This window comes from Ranitomeya variabilis, chromosome 1, assembly GCF_051348905.1.
Source record: "Ranitomeya variabilis isolate aRanVar5 chromosome 1, aRanVar5.hap1, whole genome shotgun sequence".
In the NCBI taxonomy this organism is placed as follows: Eukaryota; Metazoa; Chordata; class Amphibia; order Anura; family Dendrobatidae; genus Ranitomeya; species Ranitomeya variabilis.
Window position 1 is genome coordinate 830,788,508 of NC_135232.1, and position 17,228 is coordinate 830,805,735.

The 17,228-nt window shown below is 46.2% G+C and overlaps 1 protein-coding gene across 7 annotated transcripts in view; it reads right to left on the bottom strand.

Annotated features, from left to right (window-relative positions):
• The window catches only part of SEPTIN11 (septin 11), a 137,296-nt gene that overhangs the window by 42,681 nt on the left and 77,387 nt on the right, over positions 1–17,228 (bottom strand). For 6 of the 7 annotated variants that reach the window (XM_077275643.1, XM_077275659.1, XM_077275677.1 and 3 more), the window contains exons 2-3: positions 13,814–13,934; positions 585–780 (exon numbers count right to left, since the gene is read on the bottom strand). In XM_077275643.1, the coding sequence (XP_077131758.1) occupies positions 585–780; positions 13,814–13,934 (317 nt within the window). The remainder of the gene's footprint in view (positions 1–584; positions 781–13,813; positions 13,935–17,228) is intronic. The other variant, XM_077275687.1, reaches the window with a different exon arrangement.

Below are 17,228 nucleotides of genomic sequence, written 5' to 3' on the forward strand. Positions count from 1 at the left end.
AGGGAACATATGAATGGCGGCTTCAGCACCATGTGGGGGGGACAGCGCTTACTGTAGCGCTGTCTCCGGCACGCCACACGGACCCCAGACGGAGAATGTCCGTGTGAGGTGCGTGTTTTACACGGACCCATTGACTCTATTGGGTCCGTGTAATCCGTGCGCTCCCACGAACACTGACATGTCTCCGTGTTTGGCACACGGAGACACGGTCCGCACACGGTCCGCACAAAATCAATGACATCTGAACAGATGCATTGATTTTTATGGGTCTACGTGTGTCAGTGTCTCCGGTACGGGAGGAAACTGTCACCTCACGTACCGGAGCCACTGACGTGTGAAACCGGCCTAACTGAAAGCCGGGGGCTGCTGGGAGGAATTAACTTCATTTGCTCCTACTAGTTGGGCTTTCAGTGCTGCAGCTGCACAGCTTTAGAAAGCTATTAATAGGCAGATTAACCCCACTTGTGTAGTAGAGTAATAGCGTTTGGGGACATGACAAGTTTCCTTTAAGATAATTTACCAGATTTACTTGTATGCAGTACAACACATCTATGGTAATAATGGTTTCTGTCCCAATTACATACCTATCATCTTTATTGATCTGATCTCCAAATCCAACGGTGTCCACTATGGTTAGCTTCAGGCGTACATTGCTCTCCTGAAGTTCGTAGCTTCTTGCTTTTAACCTCACTCCGGGCTCGCTGTGTGAAACTGGCTCACTTTCAAATTTTGTGTTAAATATAGTGTCCATTAAAGTTGACTTTCCAATGCCCGTTTCACCTGAATATAAAGAGATATGGTTATTACGCACTGTGTGATGTGGCAGTGGCATTTGGCATACAAGAAACACATGGCCAGCACTAACATGAGGGATTTTTTTTAGTAGGAATATTGTTTACTAAAGCTGTGACTGCAGACTTATGAATTTCCCCAACACACACAATGTGTGCTGTGGGGATTCGCCGGTTTCTGACCTGGGAATGGCAGTGATTTATGCAATATGGATACTCCAGTGCAGAACCTTACAGGTGGAGGGAGCAGCCTTTTAGTGGGTGCGACTATCCAGTGAGCAGGTCCCTTAGATGGCTTCCGCCTGGGAATATGTATATCACATACATCACCGCCGTTCCCGGCTCAGACACCGGCGAATCCTCACAGTGCACAGTGTGTACCCTGGGAGATTTAACAGTCTGTAGTGGCATAAAGTGAATGCAGACGTATCATTTTAGACTGAACAACCCTTTTAGACTAATCGTAGCTACAGAATAAAAGTTGATTTATCCTAGCCAATGTAATCACGATCTATGTACCATATCCAATATGAATGTATAGGTGACCTTAGATAGCATCAGCCAAAGACCAAATTCTCAGCGAAACACCATTTGTCTGCGGCATATCTCTAGGAAAAGCCAAAGGTGCACTTGAATTCAAATTGCCTTTTCCATTTCATCCCCCCATATCTTTTTGGGGAAAGTCAGAGATTCCCTATAAACATGATTTGGTCCTCAAATGGATTAAATCCAATGTGCACAGGAGCCGTTAGGTAAAGACCAAATGCATTATATATTTTTAGCTGTGGATTTTGCTGGAAATACACACCTAAATCTACATGTGTTAAGGTAAATAATTTAATCCCAGCTTTTGCAGTGGATTGTAATTTTCGTATTGCAATGGGTGAAATCCATTGAAAAATTTGTAACAATTTTACACCCAAGTGGACTTCTGCAGCATGCTTCGATTTCCGTACAGATATTTTTTACTACATGGGGTTTCAGATTGAATTGCAACCAGGGCCTTATTTGCTACTAGGCACTTGAGGGCACGTGCCTAGGGCGTTAGGATGCGGGGGGGGGGGGGGGGCGGCACCTGAGCACGGCAAGATTTTTTTTTTACTATTTATTTATTTTTTAAAGTCCGGGTCCACCTGCCCTTCCTCCTCCTCCTTCCCGCCCGCCCTCCATCCTTCTCCCCGCCCACCTCAGTCTTCTGGCTGCTGCTGGAGTCTCGTATCCAGTCCTGTCACATGTACTGCACAGGGGGCCGGAAGCGGGAACAAGTCACACCGCAGGCCCGCCCCCTCCTCGCTGAAGCGCCAAGTTCAATTTCTGCCTGACAGTCCTGTGTGTGACTCGGCCGGCCCCCCCGCCTCTGTCTTCTGGCTGCTGTTGGTGTCTCAGATGATCCCACCAGGGGCGGGCAGGGTGCAGATGCCGTTTGCTGGGTTAAAGTCCAGGTGCCGGCAGCCGCATCCCTGCACTGCAGACGCCCACACTGTGTGCAGTCAGTGTGTGCTAAACTCACCTGGCTGAAAGGAGGAGATCCAGAGCGGCACAGCGCCCCAGGTCCAGATCATAGCCGGCTAGGGAGGTCCTGGGATCTGACAGTGACAGCCAAGCAGAAAAGGGAGGGAAAAAAAAGCATCTTGGAAAGGTAAGTGGAAAACACTGGGCCAGAGCGAGGCCTCGGCCTGCAGTGAGGCACTCATGCCAGCTGGCAGCACATACCTCTCGACAGTCCCGGATTCAGCGGATCCACATCCCTCCACCCGCACAGCCGTGCACTGCACATAACATATATGGCTGCACTGTTCGCACAGGACCTTTGATGAGGTCACAGGAGGGGAGGAGTCAGGGGGTCATATGATCAGGGGCCTCAGGGTATGCAGGACTCTGCTGTGCTGGTTGTCATGGTGATGGATGAGGGTAAGTTTATGTGTGGGGTAAGGAGGGGTTTACAGTGTGGATGGAGCAGAGCCGCATGTGTGCGAGGTGTGCGGAGCGGAGCCGGGTGTGTACAAGCTGTACGGAGATGACTGGCATGTGTGCGAGGTGTAAGGAGTGGAGCCGCGTGGGTGCGAAGCGGAGTCGTGTGTGTATACATACGTAGGAGGTGTATGGAACGGAGCCGGGTGTGTACGAGGTGTACAGAGCAGACCGGCATGTGTGCGAGGTGTACGGAGCAGGGTCGTGTGTGCAAGGTTTACAGAGCGGAGCCGCGTGTGTGTGTGTACGGAGCGGAGCCGGGTGTGTGTGCAAGGTGTACGGAGCGGAGCCGGGTGTGTGCGAGGTGCACTGAGCGGAGCCGGGTGTGTACGAAGGGCAAGGAGCGGAGCCGGGTGTGTATGAGGTGTACGGAGCGGACTGGCATGTGTGCGGAGCCACATGTGTGTGTGTGTGTGTGTACGGAGCAGAGCATTATGTGCGGCCATTATACAGTATGAAGCACTGTGTGGCGATTATACAGTATGGAGCACTGTGTGGTGTATACTTATATCTGTGTATACTGTGCCCCCCTGTGCAGTGTATCTGTGATACATATACATGTCCCCACCTTTGTAATAACATCCCCTGTCCTGTATTAACATTTCCAGTCCAGTAATCGCATCCCCCGTCCTGTAATAACATATCTTGTTCTGTAGTAATGGTCTGTCTTGTAAGTAAGATCACAGGAGGCCGAGTCCCTTCCTCTGGAAGTCTGCAGTGGCAGAAGTGGGACAATGCAGTGGGCCCTGAATGGGAGGAGGGGGTGTCCCAGAGGTGCAATGCTACGGGTTTGATGTTGGCGGTGAGCTAATTGAAGTGCATTGCTTTCCTGGCGGCCATATTTCTGAAGCTGTGTGCCAATGGAGGCGGCGCATGCGGAGATTGTGATCTTGGTCCAGATGCGATCTCAGTCTGCGCATGCGCCGCCTATGGCGGCCGTCTTCCTGAAGCTGGGAAAACAATGCATTTACGCCGTAGCCAGGAGCCCTCATTATCATAGGAATATGTCAGGTAATTGTTTTTCTAAAGCTTTATAGTGTAGTTTTAGGTCAGGGAGGGATGGTTAGGGATGAGCTAGGAAGGTGCAGGGACAGGTAGTGATGGCTACTTGCGGACATGTGCGGCACTTGCGGTGAGACAAAAAAACACTGCTAGCAGCGTTTTTTTTCTGCTGTTGCAAGAACCGCAAGTGCTGCACATGTCCGCAAGTCCCATAGGGAATGAATGAGGCCGAACGCAGTGTTGCCGTAAGCATACCTCCCAACTTTTGAAGATGGGAAAGAGGGACAAAGCTTGCTTCGCGCTGCGGCAAATTTTAGGCCACGCCTCTGACCACACCCATTCATAACTAGCCACACCCATATCCACGTCCCAATCACACCCATTTAGCACTGCTGATCACACTTTCATAAAGAATAATTATAAACAATAAACTATGGCCACACAGTGCTCCATACTGTATAATGGCCACACATGATGCTCCATACTGTATAATGACCGCACATGGTGCTCCATACTGTATAATGGCCAAACATGACGCTCCATACTATATAATGGCCACACATGATGCTCCATACTGTATAATGGCCACACATGATGCTCCATACTATATAATGGCCCCACATGATGCTCCATACTGTATAATGACCGCACATGATGCTCCATACTGTATAATTTTAAAAAAAGCAGTAAAGCCGCACCCTATAATTATATAGTCTCTATGGACATCGGGGCGCACGTCCTCACCAGGGGGTCCATCCCAGACAGAACAACCAAATCCAAATTGAAGAAAAGGACAGCGCCACACCGGATAGTGAAAAGCAGCTCACATATTTATTCTGCCTCCTGCGGCAACGTTTCGGTCCAAAGACCTTTGTCAAGCTTGACAAAGGTCTTTGGACTGAAACGTTGCCGCAGGAGGCAGAATAAATATGTGAGCTGCTTTTCACTATCCGGTGTGGCGCTGTCCTTTTCTTCAATTTGGATTTGGCCATACTGTATAATGACTGCACATGATGCTCCATACTGTATAATGACCGCACATGATGCTCCATACTGTATAATGGCCGCACATGACACTTCGCACCGTATAATGGCCACACATAGCTACTCCTACACACGCGGCTGCGCTCCGTACACACACGCTCTACTCCATATACCTCGTACACACGCGGCTCCGCTTCGTACACCTCGTACACATTTCGCTCCGCTCCATACACCTCATACACACATGGCTCCGCTCCATACACCTCGTACACACACGGCTCCGCTCCGTACACCTCGTACACACACGGCTCCGCTCACCTCGTACACACACGGCTCCGCTCCGTACAACTCGTACACACTCAGCTCCGCTCTGTACACATTCAGCTCCGCTCCGTACACCTCGTACACACATGGCTCCGCTCCATACACCTCGTACACACACGGCTCCGCTCCGTACACCTCGTACACACACGGCTCCGCTCCGTACACCTCGTACACACTCAGCTCCACACACATTCAGCTCAGCACACCTCGTACACACACGGCTCCGCTCCGTACACCTCGTACACACACGGCTCCGCTCCGTACACCTCGTACACACACGGCTCCGCTCCGTACACCTCGTACACACTCAGCTTCGCTCCGTACACATTCAGCTCCGCTCCGTACACCTCGTACACACTCAGCTCCGCACATATTCAGCTCAGCTCCGTACACCTCGTAAACACACGGCTCCGCTCCGTACACCTCGTACACATTCAGCTCCGCTCCGTACACCTCGTACACACTCAGCTTTGCTCCGTACACATTCAGCTCCGCTCCGTACACCTCGTACACACACGGCTCCGCTCCGTACACCTCGTACACACTCGGCTCCGCTCCGTACACCTCGTACACACACGGCTCCGCTCCATACACACATGGCTCGGCTACATCCACACACTGTAAACACCTCCTGACCCTACACATAACAGGCAGCACATCACCAGGGCACTTGCTTCTCACCAGAGAAGGGGCTGTGTGAGCCCTGTGCCAGTGCTGCATGGAGCTCACCTGCGGGTGCCCTCACCAGGGCATGTGTTGCTTCCCTGGCAGTGATGGAGGGGCAGCGACAGCACAAAGCCTCATTAGGTGCAGATCAGTAAATCTGGACACATTTCTCTGCACGGTGAGAACTAGTTTCCTTACAAGCAGAGCAACAAGCAGCCTGCTGCAGCACATGGCTACTGAGCACGCCCACTCCAGCTCATTATCCTGCTGGCACCTACCTGGCACCGCACACAGGGGCAGGAGGGTCGGTGTGCCTGCTCGTCCTGCACAACATCCAGCAGAGCTCCTCGTCTTCCTCCTCCTGCAGATCATGACCCCGTGCCCAGCGCTGGCAGCGCCTCCTTCATGCCACAGGCAGGAAGCCCTAAGAGTAAGACTCAGGAACATGGGGAAGGGGCGTAGCCTAACGCAAGGGGGCGTGACGGCAGCTTCTCCTGTGTTGTATGCGGGATCAGCGCGTCCTGCGCTGGACAGCAGGACAAAGCCTCAAATCCGGGGCAATCCCGCAGAATGAGGGACGGTTGGGAGCTATGCCGTAAGTGATCTGTTACACGGCAGATGAGGAAAAACTGTTGGATCTACCGTGAATGGCAAAAATCACTGATGTGAAAGTAGCGCAAGTCACTGCCGACAGTGTCTGCATTAGTCATACTCACCAATGGGGGAGGCAGCACGAAAAGTGCCTAGGGCAGTAGAAACTCTAAATACGACCCTGATTGCAACAGAAATTCCGTATAGTCTATTCTTTGTGTTACATCGACACCTCAATTAGGTATCGCCTATATTTGTTTCATTTATGTTTGAATGGCAATTTTCTCTTCGCTGAGGTGATGTAAGGGCGCATAACACATCAGACTAATGTCTGTCGATCTTGCTCGCCAGTCTAATGTGTATGGATTTTCTCAGTAATCTCTCCCAACAGATCGTCAGGGAAAATAAGGGTCCAGCATTCACAATTTTGGACTTTTTGGACTACCAATCCCTAAATTCTTTTTTCATCAAAGATGCTTAACGTTACAAAGCAAATAAACACTACATTAACCCATTCAAGACACATGACATATATTTACGCTTTATGTTGTGTTCATTATTTTGATGTGAGCTCATCGGCTGAGTCTGCATCTTTCCCTGCTCATGACAGTTGATCATGTGCCTTTAACAGCCGCGGGTGGATTAGAGCTTCACCCGCGTCTGTTAACCAGTTTAAATTCCGCTGTCAATCTCTGACAGGGTGATTTACCACACTTCAGCCGGAAAGCGCGTGTCACATTATCGTGGAGAGATGATGGGTTGTCATAACAGCGCAGTGTCTGCAGAAGACCCCTGTACCTGTCATTACGATACGCCTGTGAACGGCGGCTTGTGGCCTGCATTCATAGGAAACAATTATTTCTGCTACACATAGCAAGCTCTGGTATGGATAGCATAAGCAAACGGATGATTGCAGCTTCAAGTCTCCTAAGAGGAATGTTCCAGTCAGAACAAAATGAAAAACATTTTTTTTTTAAATATGAAAACAATAAAAAAAACACAAAAGTTCAAATCACCCTCTTTTGCCCCAATGAATTTTTTTTTTTTTTTTTAAATGTACATATTTTGTATTGTTGAGTCCAGAAATGTCTGATCTATCAAAAAACAAAGTGAATTAATCAAATCGATAAACGGCATAAGGAGAAAAATCGAAACGCCAGAATTACATCTTGTTGTCAGCCGCAACTCTGCAATAAAATGCAATAAGAGGCGATCAAAACATCGTATCTACCCCAAATAGTATCAATAAAAATGTGAGCTCAGGATATAAAAACTAAGACCTCACCTAGCCACATCCCAAAAAATGGAAACGGGTCTCGGAAAATGGTGACACATAGGGTTGAGCGAAATGGGTCGTGGAGAGAGAGAGAGAGAGAGGTGGAGAGAGAGAGAGAGAGAGAGAGAGAGAGAGAGAGAGAGAGAGAGAAGAAAAAAAAAAAAAAAAAAAATTTAAATTCCTTCATTGGCTTTCGTGTTTCGGCCGAAACCCGACTTTTCACGGTGGTCGGCCGATTTCACTCGACTCGCCTTTTAAGACGGTCGGGTTTCACAAAACCCGGCTCGATCCTAAAAAACTAAAGGTCGCTCAACCCTAGTGACAAACGCAAAAAAGTTTCACTACTTAAATAAAAAAAATTATACATGTTTGGTATCTGCGTACTCGTGCTGACCTGAGGAATCATATTGTGAGGTCAGGTTTACCATATTGTGAACATGGTAAATAACTAATAAAAAAAAACAATTGTGGAATTGCACTTTTTGCAATTTCACTACAGTTGGAATTTCTTTCCCATTTTACATTACACTATATGGTAAAACCAATGGTGTCATTAAAAAGCATAACTGGTCCTGCAAAATAACAAACCCTCATATGGCCATATTGGCAAAAATATAAAAATTATGGTTCTTGGAAGAAGGGGAGGAAAAAACAAAAACAAAAAAAATGGAAAATGGCCATGGCGTCAAGGGGTTAAAGCTATCCCAGCTTTAAAATATTGCATTTGGTCACATCTGAGAAATTAACAGGCAGTAAAAGGGTCCCAGAAGTGCACTTAAAAGGGAACTTCACAATTCTGGTTTCCCAGTGTAATCTCATAAATGAGTCATCACAACCACAAGGCCAATTGGGACACCAACACATCATGAATCTGAACCATCAGTCATTAGCACATATTGCACTGAGCCAACCACACAAGATTTCACACACACTAATTAGATTAAAAGAAATATTAATCAGATCTAAAAATAATCCACCATTTAAAGGCATGCATAATCCATGTTTACGTCAGGTTTTAGTGTTAAATCTATTTTTGGGGGGCATTTTTTTCAATATCATAATTTGTATTATAAAAAAAAAGAATCTTGCAATTTTCACACTGGCCAATGGGCATATTCTAGACTCACATCCTGTCCTTTCAGGAGCTTTCAGAATTCTGATTATCATAACTATCAGGATTAGCATGACATATTACACTTCTATACACAGCTGGTAACACAGGGTCCACCATTCACCAAAGCTGACCCTCTCTTCACAAGCAGCTTTGCACACGCTCATTAGATGCTTCAATGCAAAAGATAGGGTCTGAGTCAGTCTAGAATTACTATCTAATGTGCATGTGAATTTCCTGAAGAGCAGTGAGTATGAGTCTAGAATAGATGCAGTAGCCAGCGGGAAAATTGCAAGAATACTGATTTATATTTTTAATGCAGATTGATGATATCTGGTGACATCGGTGGGAAATAAGTGCCTGTTTTTCCCATTTTTTGACGACGCAAAAGGACCATTAAAATTCTTTAAAATGTTGTTCCCCTTTACGTAACGATCAATTTGATATATCGGACACATTTCTTTTTTTTACAGGGGTTGGGATTAGAGACAGTGATTTGATTGACAATTTCAGTTTTATTTATTTATTACATGATTTTATTTAGTATTCATTTTACACATGCCGCCCCCCATAGGGTGATAAAAGATCTTTGGGGGGGATTTAATTATTTAAAGAGGTGGTCCACTACATTGTATAATGCCCCCATAGATTTACACGTTAACTACCGTAAGTATTTGTGTAAATACCTTCTGCTGCCATATCTATAATATAACGCTGGGAGCGTCACTCTGTCCGAAGCCTTTATAGACTGCGCAAGCGCAGTCTGGACCCCACAGAGTGACGCTCCCAGGAGATCGCGGTATGCGTAAGCACTGAACGCACACCGCGATCTCCAATGGAGAAGCAGGGACGTGCCAGGAGGGTGAGTATGCTATATTTACCTGTCCCCGTTCCAGTGATGCGCGCTGCTCCATCCTCCGCCTGCGACTGTTCAGTCAGAGGGTGGCGCGCATTAACGCGTCATCGCGCCCTCTGAACTGAACGGTTCAGAGGGCGCGATGACGCGCTTAATGCGCGCCGCCCTCTGACTGAACAGTCACAGGCAGAGGACCCGGAAGATGGAGCGGTGCGCAGCAGTGGAACGGGGGACAGGTAAATATAGCAAGTGCCGGGGGCCTGAGCTAGCGGCGACTCCGGCACCTGACCCCCCCCAGCGCGCCGGTGTCCCCGCCTGCTCAGGCCGCCAGCACTCGGCGCCCAGCACAGCCGCCCGCACCGCACCACAGCCACGCACAGCCGCCCGCACTCACCACAGCCACGCACAGCCGCCCGCACTCAGCACAGCCACGCACAGCCGCCCGCACTCAGCACCGCCAAGCACAGCACCGCCACGCACAGCCGCCCACACTCAGCACCGCCAAGCACAGCCGCCCGCACTCAGCACCGCCAAGCACAGCACCGCCACGCACAGCCGCCCGCACTCAGCACCGCCAAGCACAGCTGCCCGCACTCAGCACCGCCAAGCAAAGCACCGCCACGCACAGCCGCCCGCACTCACCACCGCCACGCACAGCCGCCCACACTCGGCACCGCCACGCACAGCCGCCCGCACTCAGCACAGCCGCCCGCACTCAGCACAGCCGCCCGCACTCAGCACAGCCGCCCGCACTCAGCGCACATGAACAGCACATGACAGGATGGGGATGCAGGATGGAGCAGCACATGACAGGATCGGGGCGCAGGATGGGCGCACATGACAGGATGGGGATAGAGGATGGAGCAGCAAATGAAAGGATGGGAGAGCAAGATGGGAGCAGCACATACCAGGATGGAGATTATATACCAATATAAATGCTCGCCACCCGGGCGTAGAACGGGTTCAATAGCTAGTATGCATATATGCCTGTGAGCGGCGCTATTGCAGCCGTGGTACCGCTCATTACAGGGATGAATAAGGGGGTGGAGCCGCATATTCATCACTTTAATGAGCGGCACCATGTGACCACTCACACAGGACAAGCTGCGGAACTGAGAGGAAGCATCGAGGGAGCTGGGTGAGTATTTTAATGCCAGAGGGCAGGCGCACAGGGGGTGGGAGGCGGGATCTAACCAGGAAATTAATTTTTTTATCCACAAAAAAAATAAAAAAACATTGATTTTTCATTCCTTCTCTCCAGCGAACGCTGCTGGGGAGAAGGAATGAATTCCAGCTTCAGCACCACACGCTGGGGACAGCGCTTATCTCTAGCGCTGTCTCCTGCATGGTCTGTGTGGTCCTCAGTGGGCACACGGCTGCCGCACGTGTGCCACACTGATGTGCCACGTGAGCACACGGACACGGATAACTCCGGTACCGATTTTTCCGGTACCAGAATTATCTGGACGTGTGAGACTGGCCTAACATGTACACAATACCCTTAAAGTGTATTTTTCAGCAGACTGACTTGCCTGGTCTTGAGACCTAGTCCTGTAGTGATAATCTCCTGCTAATAAAACACTGTTTCAACTGTATTGAAACTACAGCACACGTTCTAATAAGTGACACGTCACTGGAATCAGGGTCTCTGCCCCTAAATTATGCTGCGCTCAGATTAAATAGCAGAAACCTGCTGGCATAATCCCTTTAATGGTTGACACAGTATTAAAGACCTGTTTTAGTTCCAATTAAATATTTTTTTCCCAAAATAGTAAAACAAAAATTCCCATCACTGTAAACTATCCTTGTGTACGCGAGCAGCTCAGTTCTGAGAACACAATGTACCACAGCGTTCAGGAAACCAGAGCAAATGCTCCAGTTTTAGTTGAGGGCTGGGGATATAGCTGTAGTGTTCCCTTTAATTTCAGTTCCAGCTGTCAAGTGCTACCATATGGAACCTGTAATGGTCTCCTAGCCAAGTTAAATACTGTAAACAAATTTGCAATTTGCAGTAAATTAGTGAGCAAAGTGTATCCAGAAAGAAACACATTTTATCAGTTCATGAAAGTTATATAAATACCAGCACTGGCAAGCACTGAAGAAATGGCTGCATGTTGTATTAGCTGGGTGGCCACACATCTCTTTCCGGTTTTAAAAGAAAGGAAAGCTATATAACCAGTGGTAGATCTATCAGATAGTCAAATGATTTATCTATTTCCTGGACATAGGGTGACCAACGCTCAGAAGAGATGGACAGAAGGGTTTCAGTCAATAAATGAGCAGTATTTCAATGATTCTAGTGTCCTTTCAGGTCCTCTAACAAAAAGAATGGTTATGTCATAGGTTCCGATGCCTATGTATGTAGCTTTCGGGTATGTGTCCACGGTCAGGTTTGCTTCAGGCTTTGGTCAGGATTTTATGCAGGTAAAATCCTGACCAAAACTGCACCTGTGGTCACTGGCAGGTCACCTGCGGTGTTCCTGGGTGTTTTGCTCATTGTAGCAACATGCTGCGTTCTGAAAAAATGCAACGCATGTGCGTTTTTCCGGGAAAAAGGCATGCGTTTTTTAATGCACAGTGGAGACGGGATTTCATTAAATCCCCTCCACTATGCTGTAACATCTGGACGCTGCGTTTTTGACGCTGTGGCTCAGCGCTGCGTCAAAAACGCAGCGTTTCCTGAACGTGGACACATACCCTTCCTGTATGCAGACCCCCACATTGGTGCGACAGCCATCTAGATTTTGCATTCTCTACTACACATACAATTACAGCCTATGCCTCCCACCCAGTACTGCCTCATTATACCTTATATACTGCCACAAATACAGTGCCTACCACTGTATTCTCACACATACCCACCCTGCTGGTCCGGTCACATTCTATTTCTCCCATCTGACACATTATTTCAGCCACCAAACAGTACTACCTTACAGTTCCTCTTTTATTGTGTATATACCATTTACATTCCTCTCAAGCATAACCACACTGCTACTCCAGTTACTGTCTTATCTCTCCTCAACTTTCTACCAGACTTTATACTCTCAGCAGCCTAACCCAATCTTATCATGCTTTATATTCATCCTATCTCCACTTCATACACTGACAGAGACACCCCATCAACCATTTTACACATCCCTTGTAGGCTATGTGCACACGTTGCGGATTTTGCTGCAGATCCACAGTGGTTTTGACACTGCTGATCCGCAGCAGTTTTCCATGAGTTTACAGTACCATGTATACGTATGGATAACAAAATCCGAAGTGCACATGCCGCGGAAAAAAACGCGTGGCAACTCTGCATTATTTATTCCGCAGCATGTCAATTCTTTGTGCGGATTCTGCAGCGGTTTACACCTCCTCCATTATAGGAATCCGCAAGTGTAAAACCACAGGTGGAATCCACACAAAAACCGCATAAAATCCGCAGGTAAAACGCAGTGCTTTTTACCTGCGGATTTCTCAAAACAGGTGCGGAAAAATCTGCTACCTTTCTCCTATCATCTTCCCATCATAGTTTCCCTCCCTTGGCAAAGATCAGACACCTGTTATACTTATCTGTTGATTTCATTGACAATACTTCCCCCATTTGTTCTCACCGTCATGATATTCTCCTCATCTTGTTTCCTCTCCATATCCATGCTGGTGATGTGCCTCCATGATGGATAGGTTCATCTCGTTGACCATCTGCCTATCCTATGTATCCTGTGCCATACACCTGATGTACTTACCTCTTTTTCACTCATTCCGTGATCCTGCCCTTCCATGTGTTCCCATGCCCTTTCATCATATCACTACCATATTACTTTTTTATTATCGGAATTTGATCATATTGTATTTTACTTTGTATAGCAGATGACCTTAAAAAACCCTTCACATAGGTCGAAATGTTGGACTACATCGGTCCTTCCTATGCTGGATCTACATAAATCTAAACAATCTTTAGCGAGAGTCAATGTCTGTTTCCTTGTGGCTGACGCTTCTCTTCTATGATATGGTAGCACCACAGTCCATTCTTTGAGAACAAAACTTTTACATAACGGCTTCGGACTTCACATATAATTTGGGTCCACACAGGTGACATGAGGTGAATATGTCCAATTCTATTTACTTTCACCTCATCCTTGCCCATGATAAGGTTTATATTTAGGATTGACAGTCCCTTTAAGGCCTTAGTCACAGTGATGCCACTCAGTGGAATACCTAGTACGGGAGGAACATCAAACAAGAAGCTGACTTACCAACACACAGAATATTAAAGCAGAATCCCTGGGATGTGGACTTGTTTACCAGCTGGTCAGGAAGACTGTCAAACCCAACATGTCCAGAGAGGGCCAGATTTCTGAGGTCATCACTGAGCGACTGGAAAAAGAAAACAATTTTCTATTTATGTATTCTATCTATCATCTATTTAACCATGATTAAATAAACTTTAATAATCTACAAAAAAACACAATAACACCAATATATACAGAGAGTGTATACATTAAACAGCAAAAACCTGGGGGGTTGGGGGAGGTTTTCTTGTTATGGGAGGGGGAGGGATGGTTTGGTGTTTTTACATTTATTAAAAAATGGGGAAAGTATTATAATTTGTACTCTAATGCATGCTTATGTATGTAATGTTATCCTTTCTGCTTTCTTCAATAAAAAGTATTTGATTTAAAAAAAAACAGCAAAAACCTAAAAAATAACAGGTAACCACTCATTATTAAGTTCATGAAAATCACATCAGATCTGAGGCCGCACCATGAAGCAGGTACACAGCATAAATTATAGGAAATGTATGTACGGTAGGTATAGTATGGGAGATATAAGGCAATATGCCACAAACAAAATGAAATAAGGTAATAAAAGAGCTCAGTGATATCTAAGAATGAAAAAAATGGTACTCATGTCAATATGAACAGTAATAGTTATAATATAGAGATACCACAAATATATCTGGACCTACCTACCAAGAGATGGAGCCTGCACTTTGATGTGTGTTTCACCTAAGCTTTTTCAAGGAGTGAGAATATTTATTGTTTACTTAATATTTATCAATGAGTGGTTAGCTGTTATTTTTAGTTTTTTTACATAATGGAACAAACATTAAATCTTATGGGATTATCCCGGAATTGCTTTTTTAAGTTTGGTATTGAAAAGTCTGTGGGTCCAGGCAGATGTCCGCATAAGCTGTAAGACTATGTGCACACGTTGCGGATTTTGCTGCGGATCCTCAGCGGTTTTGACGCTGCAGAATCGCAGCTGTTTTCCATGAGTTTACAGTACCATGTGAACCTATGGAAAACCAAATCCGCAGAGCACAAGCTGCAGGAAAAAAACGCGAGGAAACGCTGCGTTGTTTATTCCGCAGCATGTTCACTCTGTGCGGATTCCGCAGCGGTTTACACCTGCTCATTATAGGAATCAGCAGGTATAAAACCGCAGGTGGAATCCGCACAAAAAACGCATAAAATCCGCAGGTAAAATGCAGTGCTTTTTACCTGCGGATTTCTCAAAACAGGTGCGGAAAAATCCGCAGAGGTTCCACCTACGTGTGCACATGCCCCAAGTCCTCAACACACTAGCAGCAGTGAACTGATTTTTGATACAGGTTCATACAAATCTATGGGTCTGTGAAAAATCACTGACATCACATATCATCCGTGTGCTGTCCACATTTAACATTGTAATAGGCAGGAGAAACTTTGCAATTTTTTTTTTATACACAAGAAAATCGCTAATGAAACAGATAGTAACAACCAACACTTTGGCCAAACACTGATAAAAATTGGATCCAAAACATTCATGAAAATTGGTCTGTATTTTTACGTGCGAGAAAAATCTCTTACGTCTGAATAAGGCCTTAACCGAAGAACTCTGTAGAGCAAATAATTGTCATTCAGTTATGTGGTGCAGCAATAAGTGAAGGACTAATACAAATCTATGGTGTGCACCACTCTCGGTAAGTACTAATGACTGGATGCTAGTGATAAGCGAGTGTGCTCGGATGACGTGTTATCTGAGCATGCTCGGGAGTTATCCGAGTATCTTGGGCGTGCTCGAATAATATGCCTGAGTCCCTGCGCCTGCATGTTTTGTGGTTGTCTAGCAGTGAAGCTCTAATCCAGTCAACTAACCATCATAATTATGTTTGAAAAATTGTTCATATTCTTACACTGGCCCATATTTCTCATTTCAACTTTGAGAACCTACTGTTAACTTGTTGCCTACGGAGTCTCTTATTCACTTACTCTATCAGTTTATATATAGTAGGATTGATTGGTGTAATTTTTTAGAAATTCTATGGGATCTATTCTTTAGAAAATGACTTAATAACACACAGGATTCCAAAGCAATACCAATCAGGAACAACAAAATAATTTACAAGTAGATGTAACTACTAGTAGATATGAACAAAACATCAAGTAAGGACTCAGAGTCAGACCTTACACAAAATGGTCCATGGCATGTACAGTATCCCAAGGTAAAGACAGATATTTACATGTTCACCGATGTACCCCTGATCTTCCAGTAAGGCCAGGTTACACAACTGAAAAGTAGAAGAGTGCTCCGTAACTTTGGTGCAGCCGTGCAACTGAGCCTTGGTTCCACTTAGGCATTTGGAAACCTTATCAGTTGTGTTCATCAAACTACAATAGATCCCCAACGTCTGGGGTAAATGTATCAAACCACATTTGACAAAGCTGCATAGCAAAACTATATGGATGTACCCACATTTAGGGTGGCTGGAGATGTTACCATTATCATCATCAAACCTTGAATTTTTAGGGGGCATGCATAGGATAGTACCTTAGATACAGACTTTGGACAAGCCAAATTTATAGGCAAGGAGAGATACAGTATCACACTTCTACAACACCCTGATCCATAATGCAGCCATGTGCATGAGGCCCCTGAGCACTAAGACAGGTCATGTTTTAATTCTGATTTTCTACAATGTACGGTAATGTAGATTACAATTTGAGAATTTCAAATGTCTTAGGAGAAAAAAAAAACGCTCAGTACATTTCCACGTACAGTGGATCCAACAATGAAATGGCTCTTTTATGCCAACTAATTGCTCCAAATATATCAACTTGAGTGATATTTCTTCTATCGTATAAGGAACAATGGTCACCCAGATAATTCAAGCTAATTAAAAGGCACACACACACTAAAGCTATTACCACTAATGTTATTACTGGCAAGTCTGATAAACTAGAATTTCCTGGCACAATATTAGATGTATTAAATCAAATGAAAGTACGCCAAGAGAGAAGGATTGCTTACTCCACTTGTGCTCCTGATTTAAGAGGCGACAGCACATTCATTAGAAATTATATCTAGCAACTCTTTAGAAAGAGATCTCCAGATGATGTTTCTCATGAAAGTGGAAATTAAAATTAAAGCAATAATTTTAACAAAGCTGCTTATTTTCATTAAACTCTTGCCGAGCTCTCCATCTGCACATGCGCCGCCCCCGGCCGGCAGCCATTTTCCCGGAGTCCACTCCACAGTATAGGAAACCATGTCACTGCAGGGGCTCTGGGCTTTCACAATATGTTGGCAGAGCCCCCGCAGCACCGGACACCCGCAGCATCGAACACCGGCGCGCCGCACAGCACATCCGAACTTCCCCTCATCCCAGCCTGCGGCCGGTAAGGTATA